The sequence below is a fragment of the Hyaena hyaena genome, unplaced genomic scaffold, assembly GCF_003009895.1.
Source record: "Hyaena hyaena isolate Hyena2069 unplaced genomic scaffold, ASM300989v1 scaffold_1181, whole genome shotgun sequence".
NCBI classification, from domain to species: Eukaryota; Metazoa; Chordata; class Mammalia; order Carnivora; family Hyaenidae; genus Hyaena; species Hyaena hyaena.
In genome coordinates this window covers 182,878-205,964 of record NW_024081813.1, presented here as the reverse complement: position 1 = coordinate 205,964, position 23,087 = coordinate 182,878, and the positions used below count along the sequence as shown (strand labels likewise).

Below are 23,087 nucleotides of genomic sequence, written 5' to 3'. Positions count from 1 at the left end.
GTGATGGGCAGAGAGAGACAATGACAGAATCCAAAGCAGACTCCAGGCTCTGAGCTGTCAGCACAGAACCCGACACAGGGCTCAAACTCATGAGCTGTGAGATTATGACCTGAGCTGTGAAGTCTGACACCAAACCAACTTTTTATCTGAGGCACCCAGACATCCTTGTGGTTTTGATTTAAATTTCCCTAATTGCAACTAATGTTGAATATCTTTTCACAGGATTATTGGATATTTCTGTATGTTTGGAGAAATATCTGTTCCAGTTCTTTGGCTCCTTTTCTGAGTTGTTTTCAATTAATGCCCTTCCTTTTTGCAAAGTATAATTCTAAAGCTTTCAGAATGGTTTTTTTTTACCTTTTCTTGGTATATTAATTATTGGAATGAGAAATGGATAAATTAGACAATTTTGTGGTATTTATCTCTCATCATTTAAATTCCATAGAGTAATTCTGAAGAAGATAAAGATGAAGAGGAAGAGGAAGAGGAAGAAGAAGAAGATGAAAATGATGATTCCAAGTCTCCTGGAAAAGGCAGAAAGAAAATTAGAAAGATTCTTAAAGATGATAAGCTAAGAACTGAAACACAAAATGCACTTAAGGAAGAGGAAGAGAGGCGAAAACGTATTGCTGAGAGGGAACGTGAAAGAGAAAAATTGAGAGAGGTAAACCAGTTTTTATTTATGATTTCAAAAAAATATGATTTTCATGTATGTATATGTGCATACATAAATATCTCAGTATTTTAAGAATAGAATGTTGTGATCACTACAGATTTTTAGCTGTGATTGCTTTTCGCTATTACTATTTAATGCAACTTAAAATCTTCATTAGGCCATATTAATATAATTAGGTAAATGGAAAGATTTGAAATACTTGAATGATCACCAGAGTGATGGTGTTTTTTATGGGGTGGAAAAATGTTTAAAGATTATTGGTTAAATTTATAAAGGATTTTAAATTTTTAAATAAACATTTTTATTATTATAGATTTTAAGCAGATGTACAGGCAGAGGGAATAAGTAGTATTATAAATCTTCATGTACCAACAGTTACCAACTTTAACAGTTAACAACACATGGCCACTCTTGTTTCATCTATTCTTTTATCTTCTTATTATTTTGGAGAAGTTCAGGAATCATATCATTCTGTCTATATATAGTTCAGAATATATTGTCAAAAGATAAGTACCATTTAGATATTATTATGGTACCATTATTCTTAAAAATCGACATTCCATGATATCATCAAATATCTAGTTATCACTGCAGATTTATTTTCCTCAGAAACATATTAGTATTTTTAAAAATAGTTGGTATGTATCAGAATCTTAAGAAAGTCTTACTACATGTTATGTTGCATTTAAATGTTATGCCTTGCAAGTCTGTTTTAAATGTGAAATTTTCCTTTTTCTCTTTCCATTTTTTTTCCTTCTTAGAGTACATTTATTTAAAAAGCTAGATTATTCATGTAGAATTTCCTATATTCTGAGGTTTGCTTGTCGCATTTCTGTGGTGTATTTCCAGTGGCCCCAATATGTTCTATAAACTGTTGGGTATAGAGGTCTGATCAGATTTAGATTCAGTTCTATTTTTGGCAAAAGTGTTCATGGATGGTAATATATACCTCTTCTTGCATTTCACTTATTGGTACTTCTTAGCATAGTTTTTTTTCTTAATGTTACTTAAATTGTATTTTAAAAATTTAAGCAATAATCATTAGGTAAATAGATGTTAATATTTTATATTACTGTTTTCTTCTGATTCCTATCAGGATACGTATATGTGTTTCATATAACTGCAGTAACTTTATGTGATATATGCTTTATTTTCTTCTCCTGTTTATTTCATATAATTTAAATGTATATTAACATGTTCCATGTACTTTTAATTGGTATATAATGTTTATTTTCTAATTAACTTTTTATTTATTAAATTCAATAAATGTGCTTTTTGAAAATCAAATATTACCATAAGACTACACTGAAAAAAAAAGCTTCTATTCTACTCAGACTCTACTCAAAGATATGACTCAGTTCTTCTAGGTGTTCTTTGCTTTTATCTGTATGATTCTGTTTAATATGCTTATAAGGCTATCTCTTTATTTCTCAGTTTTAGACTACCATTATTATATGATAGTTGCAGGTTTAGTTTTCATATACTGCCTGCGAAGCACAGAGTTCCCTCCTCTCATTCTTTCAATATGATTATACCATAGTTCTGATGAAATTGTTAATCAGTGTTTGCATGACTACAACTATGTAAATATCCACAGCAGGTCTACATAGTATTTATTGCATGTATATCTCATATACACACACATTCATGTGAATATACACATTGTGTATAATGATTACATTCCTTTGCACAGTTTCTAAATTTCTTTTTCAAAACAAGTTTTTTAATGTTTATTTATTTTGAGAGATAGAGCATGAGTTGGGATGGGGCAGAGAGAGAGGGAGAGAGAGAATCCCAAGCAGGCTCTGTGCTATCAGTGCAGAGCCAGATGTGCGTCTCAAACCCATGAACTGTGAGATCATGGCCTGAGCCGAAATCAAGAGTTGGATGCTCAACAGATTGAGCCACCCAGCCGCCCCATTCTAAAACATTTGTTAATGTTTATTTATTTTTGAGAGACAGAGAGAGATAAAGGATGAGCGGGGAAGGGGCAGAGAGGAAGACACAGAATCTGAACCAGGTTCCAGGCTTTGAGCTATCAGCACAGAGCGTGATGAGGGTCTTGAATTGTGGGACCGCCAGATCATTACCTGAGCTGAAATTGGACGCTTAACCAGTTGAACAACCCAGCATTTTCTGGAGTTAATTTTCTAGAGTTAATGCTAGGTGCCCCTAGCATTTTCCATAGTTAATAATGTTTTAAAATTATTTTTCTTATTTTCTGCATACCTATGACTAATTCATTTCCTATGCTTTTATTAAAACCCTAAAATTCCTTAGTAACTGTAAAACACATCAGGTGATTGATCAGTTTATTTCTTTTTTCATTGAAATGGTACTGCTGGAGCCTTGTTTTCTCTTTCTAATCTTGTCTGTTTGTGATATGTGAGATATGGGTAAAGATTCATGTTTTATCCCCTGCAGTTGGTTTATCCCACCATCATTTGTTGTAGACTAATTTCTTCATTGAATTACTTTGCGTCTGTGTAAAAAAAAATAAATTTATCATGTATTTGTGAATCAGTTAATCTGTATGTCTTTCTTTAACCTAATACCATGCTAATTGATAACTGTAATGTTATACGTAAGTCTTGAAATCAGATATTGTGACTCCTGGAACGTTGTTCTACTTTTTCAGAATTGTTTTGGATATTAACAGTTCCATTTCCATATATAAATTTTAGTATCATCTTCTCAATTTTCATGAGTCCTTCTGGAACTTTTATTGGGATTATAATAGATTTTTATATCTGTGGCATCTTAATAGTATTTGTCTCTGGTTATATGAATATAGTATATCTCTCCATTTGTTTAGTTTTCCTTTCATTTCTATTAGCAGTATTTCATAATTTATCATTGTACAAATCTAGCATATGTTTTACTAAATTTGTCCCTATATAGTTCATGTTTTCTAATATGATAAATGAAATTTTAAGTGATTTACTGACTTTGTATTTTTTGATTTTGCTAAATTCTCTCAGCTAGTTCTAGTAGATTTTTTGTAGATTGTTGACAATTTTCTACCTCTCCTCTATAATCATGTCCATACACAAATAACTACTTCACTGATTCTTTTACATATGTATTGTTAATTTCCCTTTGAAATTTATAAATAGATATTGATTTCTCTTTTTTTAATTGAAGTATAGTTGATGTAAATATTACATTAGTTTCAGGTGTACAAAATAATGGTTCTGCATTTATATACATTAGGAAATAATCAGCACTGTAAGTCCAGTTGCTGTCACCAAAGTTTTATTACAATATTTTGTTTATATTTTGTATCTTGTACTTTAGTTCCTTGTGACTTACTTACTTTATAACTGGAAGTTTGTACCTCTTTTTTAAGGTTTAGTTATTTATTCTGAGAGAGCAGGTAGGGGAGGGACAGAAAGAGAGAATCCCAAGCAGGCTTCACAGTGTTAGCATCGAGCACGATGTAGGGCTTGAACTCACGAACTGTCAGATCATGACCTGAGCTGAAGTCGGATGCTTAACCGAATGAACCACCCAGGCACCCCAATGGAAGTTTGTACCTCTTGATTGCTTTCACTTCTTTCACTCATCCACTCTTCCTTCATCCCACTGGCAAACGCTAGTTTGTTCTCTGTATTTGGGTATGTTTCTATTTTGTTTTATTTGTAGATTCTGCATATGAGTGAAATCATACGGTATTTGTCTTTCTCTACACTATTTTACTTTGCATAATACTCCCTAAGTCTATCCGTATTGTTGCAAATGACAAGATTTTATTTTTTACTTACGGTTGAATAATACACACGCACACACTCCCCACATTTTCTTTATCCATTGATTTATTGATGGATACTTACAGTGCTGTCATATCTTGGCCATTGAAACAATACTGCTGTGACAATAGGTATGTGTGTATCTTTTTTTGAATTACTGTTTTTGCTTGCTTTGGATAAATACCCAGAAGTGGAATTGCTGGATTGTATGGTAGCTCTATTTGATTTTTTTTGAGGAACCACCATATGGTTTTCCATAGTGGCTCTACCAGTTTTTTTTCCTACACCAATACTCTATGGGGTGTTCCCTTTTTTCCACATCCTCACCAACACTTGTCATTTCATGTCTTTTTGATGTTAGCCATTCTGATTGGTGTGAGGTGATATCTCATTGTGACTTTGATTTCTATTTCCTTCATGATGAGTGATGTGGAACATCTCTTCATGTGTCTACAGGCCATTTGTATGTCTTCGTGGGAAATGTCTGTTCAGGTCCTCTGCCCATTTTGAAATAGGATTGTTTTTGTGTGTATGTATTTTGAGTTATAGGAGTTCTTTTTTTTTCTTTTCTAGTTTATTGTTAAGTTGGTTTCCATATAACACCCAGTGCTCATCCTAACAAGTGCCCTCTTTCATACCCATCACCCCCCTTCCCTTCTCCCCACTCCTATCAACCCTGAGTTCATTCTCTATATTTAACAATCTCTTATGGTTTGCCTCCCTCCCACTCCTTAACTGTTTTTCCCCCTCCGCTCTCCCATGTTCCTCTGTTAAGTTTCTCCAGTTTCACATGAGTGAAAATATATGGTATCTGTCCTTCTCTGCCTGACTTATTTCACTTATGTTAACACCCTCGAGTTCCATCTACGTTGCTACACATGGCTAGATTTCATACTTCCCATCGCCATGTAGTATTCGATTGTATAGATAAACCACATGTTCTTGATCCATTCGTCAGTTGATGGACACTTAGGTTCTTTCCATGATTTGGCTATTGATGAGAGTGCTGCTATAAACATTGGGGTCCATGTGCCCCTATGCATCAGCACTCCTGTATCCCTTGGGTAAATTCCTAGCAGTGCTATTGCTGGGACATAGGGGAGTTCTGTTGTTACATTTTTGAGGAACTTCCACACTGTTTTCCAGAGGGGCTGCACCAGTTTGCATTTCCACCAACAGTGTAGGAAGGTGCCCATTTCTCCACATCCTCGCCAGCATCTATCGTCTCCTAATTTGTTCATTTTCGCCACTCTGACTGGCATGAGGTGGTATCTCAGTGTGGTTTTGACTTGTACTGCCCTGATGATGATGGACACTGAGCATCATTTCATGTGTCTGTTGGCCATCTATTTATCCTCTTTGGAGAAGTGTCTGTTCAATCCTTCTGCCCATTTCTTCACTGGATTATTTGTTTTCTGGGTGTGGAGTTTGGTGAGTTCCTTATAGATTTTGGATACTAGCCCTTTATCTGATATGTCATTTGCAACTATCTTTTCCCATTCTGTCAGTTACCTATTAGTTTTCTTGATTGTTTCCCTTGTATTGAAAAGCTTTTTATCTTTATGAGGTCCCAATAGTTCATTTTTGCTCTTGATTCTCATGCCTTTGGAGATGTATCCAGTACGAAATTGCTGTGGCTGAGATCACGGAGGTGGTTTCATGCTTTCTCCTCTAGGGTTTTAAAGGTTTCCTGTCTCACATTCAGCTCCTTCATCCATTTTGAGTTTATTTTTGTGTATGGTGTAAGAAAGTGATCAACTTTCATTCTTTTCCGTGTTGTCCAGTTTGCCCAGCACCATCTGTTAAAGAGGCTGTGTTATTTCAATTTGACACTCTATCCTGCTTTGTCAAAGATTAGTTGGCCATACATTTGTGGGTCCAATTCTGAGTTCGCTATTCTATTCCAGTGGTCTATGTGTCTGTTTTTGTGCCAATACCATACTTGATACTGTCTAGATGATTACAGCTTTGTAGTAGAGGCTAAAGTCTGGGATGGTGATTCCTCCCATTTTGGTTTTTATCTTCAGTATTACTTTGGCTATTCAGGGTCTTTTGTGGCTCATAGAAATTTTAGGATCGTTTCTTCTAGTTTCAAGAACAATGCTGGTCCAGTTTTGAGTGGGATTGCATTGAATGTGTAGACTGCTTTGGGTAGCAATGACATTTTAACAATATGTATTTTTCCAATCCAAGAGGATGGAATGTTTTTCCATTTCTTTGTTTCTTCTTCAGTTTCCTTTGTAAGTTTTCTATAGTTTTCATTATACAGATCTCCTATATCATTGGTTAGGTTTATTCCTGGGTATTTTATGGTTTTTTGTGCAATTGTGAATGGAATCAGTTTCTTGATTTCTCCTTCTGTTGCTTCATTATTGTTGTATAAAAATGCAACCAATTTCTGTACGTTGATTTTGTATCCTGCAACTTTGCTGAATTCATGGATCAGTTCTAGTACGCTTCTGGTGGAGTCTGTCGGGTTTCCTTTCCTTTTTTAAAAAATTTTTAAAATGTTTTATTTATTTCTGGGAGGGAGAGAGAGAGTCAGAGTGAGCGTGAGCAGGGAAGTGTCAGAGAGACAGGAGGATACAGAAACTGAAAGAGGCTCCAGGCTTTGAGCTGGCAGTCAGCACAGAGCCCGACGCGGGGCTCGAACCCATGAGCCGTGAGATCATGACCTGAGCTGACATTGGACACTTAACCAACAGAGCCACTCAGGCATCCCACTGTTGGGTTTTCTATGTAGAGTACCATGTCATCTGCGAAAAGTGAAAGTTGACTTCTTCTTTGCCAATTCTCATGCCTTTTATTTCCTTTTGTTGTCTGATGGCTGATGCTAGGACTTCCAGCACTATGTTAAACAGCAGTGGTGAGAGTGGACATACCTGTCATGTTCCTGATCTCAGTGGGAAAGCTCTCTGTTTTTCCCCATTGAGGATGATGTTAGCTGAGGGCTTCTGATAGATGGGTTTTATGATGTTTAAGTAAGTTCCTTCTATCCCGACTTTCTCGAGGGTCTTTATTAAGAAGCGATGCTGTACTTTGTCAAATGCTTTTTCTGCATCTATCGACAGGATCATACGGTTTTTATCTTTTCTTTTGTTAATGTGATGAATCACATTGATTGATATGGGAATATTGAACCAGCCCTGTAACCCAGGAATGAATCCCACTTGATAATGGTGGATTATTCTTTTTATTTGCTGCTGGATTCAGTTTTCTTGTTGAGGATTTTTGCATCTGTATTCATCAAGGATATTGGCCTGTAGTTCTCTTTTTTTTGCTGGGTCTCTGTCTGGCTTGGGAATCAAAATGATGCTGGCTTTGTAAAATGCGTCCGGCAGTTTCCCTTCCATTTCTGTTTTTTGGAATAACTTGAGAAGAATGGGCATTAACTCTGTTTTAAATGTCTGGTAAAATTCCCCAGGAAAGCCATCTGGCCCTCGGCTTTTATTTGTTGGGAAATTTTGGATAACTGATTCAATTCCTTCACTAGTTATGGGTCTGTTCAGATTTTCCATTTCTTCCTGTGTGAATTTTGGTAGTGTGTGTGTGTTCAGGAATTTATCGATTTCTTTTAAGTTGTCCAGTTTGTTCGCATATAATTTTCATAGTATTCCCTGTTAGTTGCTTGTATCTCTGAGGGGTTGGTTGTAATAAATCCATTTTAATTCATGATTTTGTGTATATGGGTGCTGTCTCTTATTTTTTGAAGCCTGGGTGTAGAGTTTTGTCAATTTTGTTTATTTTTCAAAAACCAACTCTTGGTTTCTATTGAATTGCTCAACTGGATTTTTTTGGTTTCTATATTGTTTATTTCTTCCCAGATCTTTATTATTGCTCTTATTTTGCTGTGTTTGGTGTGTTCTTTCTGCTCTGCTTCTAGAACTTTAAGTGCACTGTTAAATTTTATATTTGTGCTTTTTCTAGTTTCTTGAAATAAGCCAGAATTGCAATGTATTTTCCTCTTAGGATTGCCTTTGCTGTATCCTAAAGAATTTAGATTGTTGTATTTTCATTATAATTAGTTTCCATATATATTTTAAATTTCTCTTCTACTGCCTGGTTGTCCCATTAGTTCTTTATTAGGATGTACTTTAACCTCCATGTTGTTGGAGGTTTTCCAGACTTCTTCCTGTGGTTGATTTCAAGTTTCATAGCATTGTGATGTGAAAGTGTGCATGGTATGATCTCTCAATTCTTTTATATATATTGAGGGCTGCCGTATGACACAGCATGTGATCTGTCTTGTAGAATGTGCCTAGGCACTTGAGAAGAAAGTGAATTCTATAGCTTCACGATGTAGAGCTCTAAATATATCTGTCAGATCCATGTGGTCCAATGTGTTATTCAGGTCCATTGTTTCTTTAGTGATTTTCTGTCAATTGATCTATCCATTGCTGTAAGTAGAATATTATAGTCCCTTGCTATTAGCTCATTCTTATGAGTAATATTTTTATGTTTGTGATTAATTGCTTTATGTTTTTGGGTGCTCCCGAATTCAGTGTATAGAGATGATTTTTAGCTCTTCCTAATGGATAGACTTTGTAATTATAATATCCTTCTTCATCTCTTGTTACCGACTTAACTTTAAAGCCCAGGTTGTCCGATATGTATGGCTACTCCAGCTTTCTTTTGACTTCCAGTAGCCTGATAGTCATTTCTCCATCCCCTCACTTTCAATCTGAAGGTGTGCTCAGGTGTAAAATGAGTCTCTTTTAGACAGAAAATAGATGGATCTTGTTTTTTCATATATTTTGATACCCTATGTCTTTTGATTGGAGAATTTAGTACATTTACATTCAGTGTTTTTATTGAAAAATATGGATTTAGAGTCATTGTGTTCTCTGTAGGATTCATACTTGTAACGGTGTCTCTGGTACCTTGTGTTCCTTGCAACATTTCCCTCATAGAGTCCCCCTTAGGATTTCTTGTAGGGCTGGTTTAGTGGTGATGAGTTCTTTCCGTTTTTGTTTGTTTGAGAAAACCTTTATCTCTCCTTCAATTCTGAATGACAGGCTTGCTGGATAGAGGATTCTTGGCTGCATATTTTTTCTGTTCCTCACATTGAAGATCTCTTGCCATTCCTTTCTGGCCTGCCTAGTTTCAATAGATAGATCTGTAACTACTCTGATAGGTCTCCATTTATATGTTAGGGCCCTTTTCTCCCTAGCTGCTTTCAGAATTCTCTCTTTGTCCTTATATTTTGCCTGTTTCACTATGATATGTCGTGTAGAAGATGGATTCAAGTTACATCTGAGGGGAGTTCTCTGTGTCTTTTGGATTTCAGTATTTCCTTCCCCAGATTGTGGAAGGTCTCAGCTAAAATTTGTTTACATATCCCTTCAGCCCCTTTTTCTCGCTCCTTCTTCTGGAATTCCTATGATAAGGATATTTTTCCATTTGATTGTATCACTCAGTTCTTGTATTCTCTTTTAGAGCTCATGGATCTGTTTATCTCTGTTTTTCTCTAATTATGTTTTCTAATTTACCTAAGCTCCTCTCTCCTCTTTAATTTGAGCAGTTGCCTGCTCCATTATATTATGCACCTCGTTTATAGCATTTTTTACACCACAACTATTTTTAAGGTTCATAGTCTTCATAACAATAGTGCTTCTGCTGTCTTCCATGCTGTTTTCAAACCCATTATGAGTGTTGTTCTAATTTCTCGTTCAGTTATGTTGCTTATATCTGCTTGACCAATTCTTTAGTTGTCACTTTTTCCTGGAATTCGTTTAGTGGGGAGTTCTTCCTTCTGTTTTGTCATTTTTGCTTGCTTTCTGTTTCCTATCAGTTTTATAAGCTTGTTATGGGCTCTGCACCTGTGTGTACTACTATATTAAAGGAGGTTCATAGACTGTCTAGGGCCTGTCTGTTCAGGAAGTGTCTTTTAACGGTGTTCCTTGGTCTCTCTAGTTGTGACTTTGGTTATTTGATTTCCCTACTTGTATTGATATTTTTGACTCTCCACCATGTATACTTTGGCTTGTTTCTTGAGGTAGCCCTGGAAAGGAAAAGAGATAGATAAGCAGGGAACAGAGCATGCAAACAAACAAATCAAACAAGGAAAGGAAAAATAACCTAAACAAAACAAAAACAACAGAAGACAAAGGACAGTCTAAAAGCATAAAACGAGAAATCCCAGCCAGAAATAAAGATCCTTGTGGAGGCAGTGCTGATGGAAGAGCCTACAAAGAGAGAAATTACAGTGGTGCAGAGAAAGAGAATTTGAACATTGAACTGGCAGAGAGACTTAAAGGCTTAATTCAGATAGAGGAAAAGGAGAATTCGGCAGGAGGTGAGGAGAAAAAAAAAATCACTAAATACGAAGATAGTCTTATCCAGAGAAACTATATAGTCTGTTTATTTCTGAGAGGGAGAAAGGAAGGTAACATGGAGGTAGAACATGCATCAAGAGAATGGATTATATATGCCTTTTGAAGCACACGTATAACCGGAGTACCCAGTCCAGAGAAGCGGACAGATAGGAACGAGATAAGGGAGAATAAATTTGAATAGCAAGTAATGGCAGTGTGTCATCGCTGATCTTGGGAGCGGGGCTGTTTCCGTATCCAGGCTCAGGTAACAAAGCAGCTAGGCAGCGCTGATGGTTGTGGTTTGTTGTAGGTGGTCTCGCCTCCACTGTTGGTCCCGAGTGCCCCACTTTGGTGGTTGTGGTGAGTAAAATGGTGACCCTCCATTCCCTTCTTGAACCAGGCGTTGCAAAACACTCTTTTGGGTACGATCTCACTGTGCTGTGGGCACAGCCAAGGTGGGCCATGTTCTCTGTCCCACGCCCTGCCTCGTTTCCAGATGTTATTCTACATGCATTAATGATACTACCCGAAATGTAATCCCACAAGCCCAGGGCACTTTCTAGCACGGAATTGAGTAGGGAACTGGTTCCTTCTGAATCCGACTGTAACTGTGATCCCTTGTATACCGTGTATCCTGGATCGATTTCTGGGACCGGAGCACCAGCCCAAAGAAAGCTCTGCAGTTAGCGATAGAATCTCTCTCCAAGCACCCTGTGGTTAGAGATGGAACCATACGATCCCTCTCCATCCTAGGCCGAATTTTTTCTCTTTTTCAGGGAACGTTCTAAGATTCCCCAGCCGCTCTTTTTCTTCTTTTTGTATCTCTGCAGAGGGGCCTCCCTCCCCTCCACACCTCCGTGTCCTGGCCCATTTTTATCTTCCCCAGTTCACAATCACACACCTGTGAAGCTGTCTTCTTAGTGGAATCCGTCTCTTTTCTTCCCAGAGTCATGCAGTTCACAGTTTTTTGGCTTCAGCCCTTCTTTGTTTGAGAGATGCAGGCACGAAGTATGGAACTCCCTGTTTCTTTGCCATCTTGCCACCGATGATCAGCAAAAGCAACTTTAGGAGAAATACTTGGTGTCTGGTGTTTGTGATGGCGCTGAAGCGTCTGCCTGGTGAGTGTACAGAGTCACAGACCAGCCCCCTCAGGGTACCTCTCGTGAAGCCGGTACCTGAGCCGGCTGAACGGTTGAGCTGCCACTTGTCTCAGAGTCCTATAGTCAGGCGCCCCGACCCCTTGAGCACAGATGGGGAAACTGAGGCTGGAAAGGGTGGTGAGCCCCATACTTACAGAAGGTGGCGTGACGTAGGGTCCCCAACACCACGTCAAGGGCAGGTCGTATTATTTCTTTATATATTTTAGATATTATCCCCTAGTCAGATATGTGATGTGCAAATATCTTCTCCCACCCATTAGGTTGCCTATTCATTTTTTGGATGGCTTCCTTTGTTGTCCATAAGCTTTATGGTTTTATGTAGTGTCAGTTGTTTATTTTTACTTTTTTGCTTTTGTTGTCCTTGCTTGAGGAGATAGTTTCAAAAAGGTATTGCTAAACTTTATGTCCAGAAGTTTGCTGCCTGTATTTTCTTCTAGGAATCTTATGACTTCAGGTTTTACATTTAGGACTTTATTTTGAGCCTGTTTTTGTGCAGGATATAAGAAAATAGTTTGGTTTCATTTTCTCTTTTTTAAATTTTTTAAATGTTTTTTTTTTTTTTTTTTTTTTTTAATTTCTGAGAGAGAGACACAGCATGAGCAGGTGAGGGTCAGAGATAGAGGGAGGCACAGAATTTGAAACAGGCTCCAGGCTCTGAGCTAGTTGTCAGCACAGAGCCTGATGCAGGGCTCCAACCCACGAACCGTGAGATCATGACCTGAGTCGAAGTCGGAGGCTTAACTGACTGAGCCACCCAGAAGCTCCTAGTTTCGTTTTCTCATGTAGCTTTCTAGTTTTCCCAATGCCATTTATTGAAGAGTTCCTCTTTTTCCCCATTGTATATTCTTGCATCCTTCTTGGTAGTTTAATTGACCATGTAAGTGTGGATTTATTTCTGGGCTTTCACTTCTGTTCCATTGATCTATGTGTCTGTTTTTTTTTGTGCTAGTACCATTACTGTATTGACTACTATAGCTTTGTACTATATTTTGTAATCTTGTGCTACTTCCAGATGCCTCAACTTTGCTCTTTTTTCTCAAGATTGCTCTACCTGTCTGGGGTCTTTTGTGATTACTTACAAATTTTAGCATTCTTTGTTCTAGTTCTGTAGAAAATGCTGTTGGTATTTTGATAAAAATTTCATGGAGTCTGTAGATTACTTTTGCTAGTAAGGACATTTTAACAATATTAAATGATACTCCAATATTCTAATTCATGAGCATGGTATATCTTTTCATATATTTGTATTATCTTCAATTTCTTTCATCAAATATACAATAATAATTATTCTTTCACTCTGAATGGTTTCTTTTTTTATATTTTCTATCTGTTGAGGTTTCTACTGTGTTTATCCATTCTTTTCCTGAATTTGATGAGCATCTTTCTGACCATTACTTTGTTGTTGTTGTGTTGTTGTTGGTTCTTTTTTTGTTTTTTTGTGTTTTTTTGTTTTTTTGGTTTTTTTTGGTGACCATTACTTTGAACTCTTTATCAGGTAAATTGCTTATTTCTCTCTTTTTAAGTTCTTTTTCTGAGGACTTGTCTTGTTATTTTGTTTGGAATATATTCCTCTGTCTCCTCTTATTGCCTGACTCTTTGTGTCTTTTTATGTATTAGGTAGAATAGGTACTGCTCTTGGTCTTGAAGGAGTGGCCTTTGTAGAAGGCATCCTCTGGGGCCCAGAAATTCAGTCTCCCCTAGTCACCAGAATTAGGCCCACCAGTGCTGTCCCTTGGGTGCACTGTCTGCGTCTTCCTGTTGTGTCTGGTCTGACACTGTTGTAGGTGTGCTGGTGGACAGGATTAGCCACCATCATCCCCAGGAGCCATTACCCTCAAAAGCTACTTTAAGGGACACCAGTCCCAGCCGAGGCTACCTGTCAAGTGTGGTGTGGTAAGAGTCAGGTTGCCAGGGTGGGGAGGGAGTTGATCCTGCTGAGACCACATGCCAGGTATGGTGGTGTATGCTCACTTTCGTCAAATGCTTTTTAATGTATCTGTTGTGGTGATCTAGAAAATAGGTCTTGCAGGGTATCTGGGTGCCTCAGATGGTTAAGTATCCAACTCTTGATCTTGGCTCAGGTCATGATCTCACGGTTTGTGAGTTGGAGTACCTCTGACAGCACAGAGCCTGTTTGGGATTCTGTCTCTCCCTCTCTCTACCTCTGCGCCGCCACTACCCCCACTCTCTCATGCTCTCTCTCTCAAAATAAATTAATTAATTAAAAGAAAAAGAAAATCAGTCTTGCATTCTTAGAATAAACCTTTCTTGGGGCGCCTGGGTGGCTTAGTCGGTTAAGCGTCCGACTTTCGCTTAGGTCATGATCTCGCGTTTCGTGGTTTCTATCCCCTCGTCGGGCTCTGTGCTGTCTGCCAGCTCTGAGCCTGGAGCCTGTTTCTGTCTGTGACTCCCTCTCTCTCTGACCCTCCCCTGCTCACGCTGTCTCTCTCTCTCTCTCCTACAAATAAATAAAACATTAAAAAAAATTAAAAAAAAAAAAAGAATAAACCTTTCTTGGTACACTACACTTTCTATGTATTATTGTGGTTATTTGCTAATATTTCTGCAATATTTTTACCTGTGTTCAATATGCATGTTCTTTTGTACAATTCATATATATGTATCTGGTTTTGCTATTACCATAATAAAATTCTTATATAAAGTAAGTAAGGAAGAGGAGCCTGGGTAGCTTAGTTGGTTGACTATCTAACACTTGAGTTTGGCTCAGGTCATGATCTTATGGTTTGTGAGTTTGAGTCCTGTGTCTCACTCTCCACTGACAAGACAGAGCCTGTTTGGGATTCTCTATCTCCCTCTCTTTGAGTGCGAGCTCTCTCTGCCCCTCTCCCTCTTGTGTGCGAGCTCTCTCTCTCTAAGTAAACACTAAAAAAAATAAGTAGGGAATCCCACCTTCTCTGTCATTTAAAGAATATTTGTAGATATTATGTCATTCTTAAACATTTGATAGAATTCTTCAGTGAAGCCATGGGCCTATAGTTTTTGGAGTTTGTTTTTTTTTTTTTTTTTAAACTGGTTCAGTTTCTTTAATAAATGTTAGGCTGTTTAGACTATCTCTTCCTCATTAGATCTGTTTTGGTACATTTTGTCTTTAATAAATTTGTACATTTAAGTAGTCAAATTTATTGGTATAAATTTCTTCATAATATTTTCTTATTCTTTTGTTTTTTATAGGCCCTGTCATGGTATTTAATATTTCTGTTGTTGATAATATGTGTCTTATCTTTTTTCTTGTTTAGTCTCTGTAGAGGTTTAGCAATTTTTATTATCCTTTTCAAAAACATCAGTTTTGGGTTTCATTGATTTCCTCTATTGTTTCACCTTTTCCCATTTCATTTATTTCCACTCATATTTTATCCATCTTCTTTGGGTTTCATTGCTCTTCTTTTTCTATCTAATAAAGGTGCATTTTAGATCTTTCTTTTGTAAAAGAAATTTTGTAAATTTAATTTAAATGTAATTTAATTTTGTAAAATTAATGGTATAAATTTACTTAGTGTGCATTGTTTTAAACACTTTTACTGTGTTCAGAATGTTCTCTATTTTTCCTTAAAACCCAGAAATGGTGTATATTAATTTTTTTCCCATGTATATATTCTGTTGTTTCTAGTTGAAATGTCTATAAATTTTAATTAAGTTATGTTGGTTGATTATATATAGTTTTTTTATAGCTTTATAGATATTTTAAGATTGAGAATCTAGTGTTGACGTCTCCAAGTATAATTGTTGATTTGTCATTTTCTCCTTGTAGTTCTCAGTTTTTTCTTCTTGTGTGTTGAAACTCTGTGTTAGGTACATGTACGTGTAGCACTGTTCCGTTTTTCTGTGAATTAATCCATTATCAATAAATAATGTCCCTTTTCATCTCTGGTAATTTTCCTTCATCTGAAATCTACTTTATGTGATAACAGTATAGCTACACTATCTCTCTTTTCCAACATTTCGTTATGAAGTTTCAACATCCAGCATGTTAGACAGAATTTCACAGTGGTTTCCCATAAACTCACCTTGAGTCTTCTGTTAATGTTTTGCTATATTTGGTTTATTACATTTTTATTTATCTACTAGTCTCTCTGTCATTACATTTTTATGGCTTTTAGTATCAATTATAGACATCATTTCACCTAACCCAAATGCTTTAGCATGTGTATCATTAGCTGAAATTAATATTTTTTTCCCTTTCATGTAAAATTTACATTCAGTGAAATGTACTAACCTTAAGTGTCTATTTGATTTTGACATACCTTGGAATACATAGATCTAATGTATATATTTTTGTGGTTTTTTTCAACTTGCCTTTTTTCCTTTTACTTAATATTTGGAAAGTTTTACATGTTGTGTCTGACCTTAACTGTGGCATAACTTACCTTTTGAATGGACGGACTACTGTCACTCCTCCCTTTTTCAGATCCTCTTTTGAAGGACATTTAGGTCGAACATTTTTCACTAAATTGGAGTAGTATCCTGTTACATATTGGAATCACTTCTGTTATGCTTCTTCTTTCTTTTTTTAATTACTTACTATTTTAGCTATTTAAAGTGAAGTAAATTCACAATGTTGAGCAATCATCACCACCATCCTTTTTCATGACCTTGCCATTTTCCTTAAAGAAAACCCAGTACCCATTTCAAAATAAACCCCATTCTCTCATCTCCTTAACCCCTTTTAACTTCTCTTCTACTTTGTGTCTCTGTGAATTTGCCTGTCCTAGGTATACATGTAGTAATAAAATATTTGTCCTTTTTTCTCTCCAGCTTATTTCACTTGGCTTAATGTTTTCCACATTCATTCATTTTATATTAACAGAAATCCATTCCTTTCTAAGGCTGAATAATGTGTACATATACACATTTTGTTTATCTATTTATCTGTTGATGGATACTTGGGTTCTTCTACCTTTTGGCTGTTGTGAATAATGCTATTATAAACATGGGTAAACAAATATGTCTCTATGTTCTTTCCATTCCTTTGCATACATATACATAAATTGAAATGCTAGAACTTAAGGTAATTCTGGATATAATTTTTTGAAGAATTGTTGTATTACTTTCCAGAACAGCTGCATCATTATACGTTCCCACCAGCAATTCATACAGGTTCCAGTTTCTCCACATTTTCACCAGCAATTTGTTTTGCTTTGCCTTTTTTTTTTTTTTTTGGTAATGGCTATGAAGTGATGTCTTATGGTTTTAATTTGCATTTCCATTATGACTAATGATGTTGAACATATTTTTTACATGTGTCGTGGTCTATCTGAAGAAATGTCTATTTGAGTTTTTGCATGAGTTCTTTATTCCGGATATTAATCCTTTATCGTAATTGTGATTTGCAAGTGTTTCTCCCGTTTTGTGGATTACCTTTAATGATTTATTAAGTGTCCTTCACACAAAAATCATAAATTTTGATGAAGTCCAGGTTACCTATTTTTTCATTTCATTGCCTCTGCCTTTGATGTCATATTGAAGACATCATTTCCAAATCCTATGCCATGAAAATTTGTCACTTTGGGCAATCATATTAATATGCTGCCAAATTTGATTTGCTAGAATTTTGTTGAGTATTTTAAATCTATACTCATACAGAATCTGTAGGAGTTTGAGAAAGATTGGCATTAATTATTTTTGAAATGTTTGGCAGAATTCATCAGGGAAACAGTCTGGTCCAGGGTTTTTCTTTGTTGGAAGTTTTGATTACTGATTCAGTGTTCTTACTAGTTTAGCAGTCTATACAGATTTTATTTTCCTTCTCTTTTTATTTTCTCTTTGGGTAGATTGTGTTTCTAGAATTTTTCCATATCATCTAGGTTATTTATTTTGCTGTACAGTTCATGGTATATTTTTTCTTTTTTCTTTTTTATCCTTCCTAGATTTTCTTTAAATTCAAATTAGTTAACATATAGAGTAGTATTGGTTTTAGGAGTGTAATTTTGTGATTTATCATGAAACCCAATGTACATCACAAGTACCCTCCTTAATGCCTGTCACCTTAGTGCATCCCATTACTCCCCTCCCCTCCAGCAACCCTCAGTTTATTCTCCATAGTTAAGAGTCTCCAAAGGTTTAACTCCCTCTCTGTTTTTTATCTTGTTTTATTTTTCTCATGGTATTTTTTCATAACTATTTTTCTTCCCTTTTTTAAAAATTTCAATTCAAGTTAGTTAACGTACAGTGTAGTCTTGGTTTCAGGAGTAGAACCCAGTGATTCATCTCTTATATGTGACACCCAGGGCTCATCCCTGAAAGTTCCCTACTTAATGCCCATCACCCATTTAACCAGTCATCCCTCCCACCTCCCCTCCAGCAACCCTCAGTTCTCTGCATTTAAGAGTTTCTTTTGGTTTGCCTCCTTCTTTATTTTTATCTCATTTTTCCTTCATATCTCCGATGTTCATCTGCTGTGTTTCTTAAATTCCACATATGAGTGAAACCATATGATATTTGTTTTTCTCAGATTGACTTATTTCACTTGGCATAATAACCTCTACTTCCATCCACGTTGTGGCAGATGGCAAGATTTCATTCATTTTCATCACCAAGTAGTATTCCATTGTATGTATGTATATGTGTATGTACGTGTGTATATATATATACCACATCTTCTTTATGCATTCATCAGTCAGTGAGCATTTGGCCTCTTTCCATAATTTGGCTATTGTTGATAACACTGCAGTAAACATTGGGGTGCATGTGCCCCTTTGAATAGGCATTTTTTATCCTTTAGGTAAATACATAGTAGTGCAATTGGGTCCTAGGGTAATTCTATTTTTAATCTTTTAAGGAATCTCCATATTACTCGCCAAAGTGGCCGTACCAGTTTGCATTTTTACCAACAGTGCAAAAGTGTACCCCTTTCTCCACATCCTTGCCAACATCTGTTGTTTCCTGAATTAATTTTATTTATTTATTTATTTATTTAGTTAGTTAGTTATAGAGAATGGGAGAGAGCAAGCAAATGGGGGAGGGGCAGACTAAGAAGGAGACAGAATATGAGGCAGGTTTTAGGCTCTGAGCTGTCAGCACAGAGCCGGACGCAGGGCTCCAACTCAAAACTGCGAGATCGTGACTGGAGCTGGAGTCAGATGCTTAACCAACTGAGCCAGCAAGGCGCCCCCTGAGTTAATTTTAGCCATTCTGATGGGTGTGAGGTGGCATCTCATTGTGGTTTTGATTGTATTTGCCCTGATGATGAGAGATGTTGAGCATCTTTTCATGTGTCAGTTAGTCATCTGGATGTCTCTTTGGAAAAGTATCTTGGCATTCCAGGAAATGTTTCTGGTATATGTTGTGTGCATCTGCTATTGCATTTTTACTGCTCTATGCCACTTGTCAGTCCTCGGCAGAGATCCTCCTTGCTTGCAGTGGTGGAGTGTTTGGACCTCTAACTAGGTGTATTTTGATTTGTTTGTTGAGGTAACCCTGAGCAAAAAAAAAAAAGTATGGAAACCCAATCCAAAAAAAAGAGAAAATGGAGAGGGGAGAAATGAAAACCAAGCAGAAAACACCAGAAGGCTGATTCCAAGGAATTAAAAGAAGCAGAAGAGAAAAGAGGGGGAAAAGGAAAAAATAAAAACCCTGATTTAAAAAAAAAAGATAAAAAGAAATGACAAAGAATGAATCAGAAACTATGAGGCTGAGTCAAAAAAAAAAGAAAAGAGGGGGAAAAAAAGAGTTATTTGTTGGTGCCTGGGAGTCATGGCTGTTTTGGTCTGGAGAAAGCTGGGGTGCCTTGGGTAAGACTCAGTCTTTCCCCAGTAAATAAACTGTTGCCAAGCACTGAGGGGCAGGGTTTGGTGTAAGTAGGTCTCACCTCCACTGTAGTGAGGGAAGACGCGGTGCAGAGGAAAATGACATCACCACCAAACACTCCTTCCCAGATCAGGAATCTCAATTTACCCTGTTCAGGCAGCGCTCACAGTGTAGCGAGGCCAGTCAGCTTGTACTGCTCCAAAACTCTTCTGTGCCACCTCCTTGGCATGCAGGGTTCGAATTCAAAACGCTAAGTCTTTTTTTTTTTTTTTACACAGATAGTTTATTGTCAAGTTGGTTTCCATATAACACCCAGTGCTCATCCCCACAAGTGCCCCCCTCCATGCCCATCTCCCCCCCCAATCAGTCCTCAGTTTGTTCTCAGTATTCAACAGTCTCTCATGGTTTGCCTCTCTCCCTTTCCCCAACATTTCCCCCCTTCTTCTCCCCCTGGTTCCTCAGTTAAGTTCCTCCTAATCCTCCTATACGTGCAAACATATGATATTTGTCCTTCTCTGCCTGACTTATTTCGCTCAGCATAACACCCTCAAGGTCCATCCATGTTGCTACACATGGCCAGATTTCATTGTTTCTCATTGCCATGTAGTATTCCATGGTATAGATAAACCACATCTTCTTGATCCATTCATCTGTTGATGGACACTTAGGCTCTTTCCATGTTTTAGCTATTGTGGAGAGTGCTGCTATGAACATTGGGGTACATGTGCTCCTATGCCTCAGCATTTCTGTATCCCTTGGGTAAATTCCTAGCAGTGCTATTGCTGGGTCATAAGGGAGTTCTATTGTTAGTTTCCTGAGGAACCTCCACACTGTTTTCCAGAGGGGCTGTACCAGTTTACATTCCCACCAACAGTGTAGGAGGGTGCCCGTTTCTCCACATCCTCGCCAGCATCTAGAGTTCTCTGATTTGCTCATTTTAGCCACTCTGACTGGCGTGAGGTGGTATCTCAGTGTGGTTTTGATTTGTATTTCCCTGATGAGGAGGGATGCTGAGCATCGTTTCATGTGTCTGTTGGCCATCTGGATGTCCTCTTTGGAGAAGTGTCTGTTCATGTCTTCTGCCCATTTCTTCACTGGGTTGTTTGTTTTTCGGGCGTGTAGTTTGGTGAGTTCCTTATAGATTCTGGATATTAACCCTTTATCTGATATGTCATTTGCAACTATCTTTTCCCATTCCGTTGGTTGCCTATTAATTTTCTGGGTTGTTTCCTTGGCTGTGCAGAAGCTTTTAATCTTGATGAGGTCCCAACAGTTTATTTTTGCTCTTGATTCCCTTGCTTTTGGGGATGTGTCAAGTAAGAAGTTGCTGCGGTGGAGGTCAAGGAGGTTGTTTCCTGCTTTCTCCTCTAGGGTGTTGATAGTTTCCTGTCTCACGTTCAGGTCCTTTATCCATTTTGAGTTGATTTTTGTGCATGGTGTGAGAAAATGATCTAGTTTCATTCTTCTGCATGTTGCTGTCCAGTTCTCCCAACACCATCTGTTAAAAAGGCTGTCTTTTTTCCATTGGATATTCTTTCCTGCTTTGTCAAAGATCAGTTGGCTGTATACTTTTGGGTCCACTTCTGAGTTCTCAATTCTGTTCCATTGGTCTATGGGTCTGTTTTTGTGCCAATACCATACTGTCTTGAGGATGACAGCTTTGTAGTAGAGGCTGAAGTCTGGGATGGTGATACCTCCCGTTTTGGTTTTATTTTTCAGTATTACTTTGGCTATTCGGGGTCTTTTGTGGTTCCATACAAATTTTTGGATAGTTTGTTCTAGTTTTGAGAAGTATGCTGGTGCAATTTTGATTGGAATTGCATTGAATGTGTAGAGTGCTTTAGGTAGTAATGACATCTTAACTATATTTATTCTTCCTATCCATGAGCATGGAATGTTTTTCCATTTCTTTGTGTCTTCTTCAATTTCCTTCATAAGTTTTCTATAGTTTTCATCATACAGATCTCTTGTATCCTTGGTTAGGTTTATTCCTAGGTATTTTATGGTTTTTTGTGCAATTGTGAATGGGATCAGTTTCTTCATTTCTCTTCCTGTTATTTCATCGTTGGTGTATTAAAATGCAACCAATTTCTGTACGTTGATTTTGTACCCTGCAACTTGGCTGAATTCTTGGATCAGTTCTAGTAGGCTTCTGGTGGAGTCTGTCAGGGTTTGTATGTAGAGTATCATGTCGTCTGTGAAAAGTGAAAGTTTGACTTCTTCTTTGCCAATTCTGACACCTTTTATTTCCTTTTGTTGTCTGATGGCTGATGCTAGGACTTCCAGCACTATGTGAAACAGCACTTGTGAGAGTGGACATCCCTGTCGTGTTCGTGATCTCAGGGGGAAAGCTCTCAGTTTTTCCCTGTTGAGGATAATATTAGCTGAAGGCTTCTCATAGTTGGCTTTTATGATATTTAAGTAGGTTCCTTCTATCCCAACTTTCTCAAGGGTCTTTATTAATAAGGGATGCTGTATTTTGTCAAATGCTTTTTCGGCATCTATCGACAGGATCATATGGTTTTTATCTTTTCTTTTGTTGATGTGATGGATCACATTGGTTGATTTGCGAATGTTGAACCAGCCCTGTAACCCAGGAATGAATCCCACTTGATCTTGGTGGATAATTCTTTTTATGTGCTTTTGGATTCGATTTGCAAGGCTCTTGTTGAGGATTTTTGCATCTGTATCGATCAAGGATATTGGCCTCTAGTTCATTTTTTAGCTGGATCCCTGTATGGCTTGAGAATCAGAGTGATGCTGGTTTCTTAAAATGAGTACGGGAGTTTTCCTTTGATTTCTATTTTTTGGAATAGCTTGAGAATTGGTATTAATTCTGTTTTAAACGGCTCGTAGAATTCCCCAGGGAAGCCATCAAGTCCAGGACTCTTATTTTTGGGAGATTTTTGATTACTGATTCGATTTCTTCACTAGTTATGGGTCTGTTCAGATTTCCTATCTCTAACCGTGTGAATTTTGGTAGTGAGTGTGTGTTTAGGAATTTGTCCATTTCTTCTACGTTGTCCAATTTGTTGGCATATTATTTTTCATAGTATTCCCTGATAATTGCTTGTATATCTGAGGGGTTGGTTGTAATAAGTCCATTTTCATTCATGATTTTGTCTATTTAGGTGCTCTCTCTTTTCTTTTTGATAAGCCTGGCTAGAGGTTTGTCAATTTTGTTTATTTTTTCAGCAAACCAACTCTTGGTTTCATGGATCTGTTCAATTGTTTCTTTGGTCTCTATGTTGTTTATTTTTGCTCTGATTTTTACTGTTCTCTTCTTCTACTGGGTTTATGGTGTTCTTGTTGCTCTGCCTCTAGTTCCTTTAGGTGGTCTGTTAGATTTTGGACTTGCGCTTTTTCTAATTTCTTGAAATAGGCCTGGAGTTCAGTGTACTTTCCTCTTAGGACTGCCTTTGCC

The 23,087-nt window shown here is 37.2% G+C and overlaps 1 protein-coding gene across 5 annotated transcripts in view; it reads left to right on the top strand.

The window, feature by feature from the left end:
- ATRX (ATRX chromatin remodeler) overlaps positions 1 to 23,087 on the top strand; it is a 326,901-nt gene that overhangs the window by 167,534 nt on the left and 136,280 nt on the right. For all 5 annotated transcript variants that reach the window (XM_039222723.1, XM_039222722.1, XM_039222721.1 and 2 more), the window contains one exon: positions 446 to 664. In XM_039222723.1, coding sequence (XP_039078654.1) covers positions 446 to 664 — 219 coding nt within the window. The remainder of the gene's footprint in view (positions 1 to 445; positions 665 to 23,087) is intronic.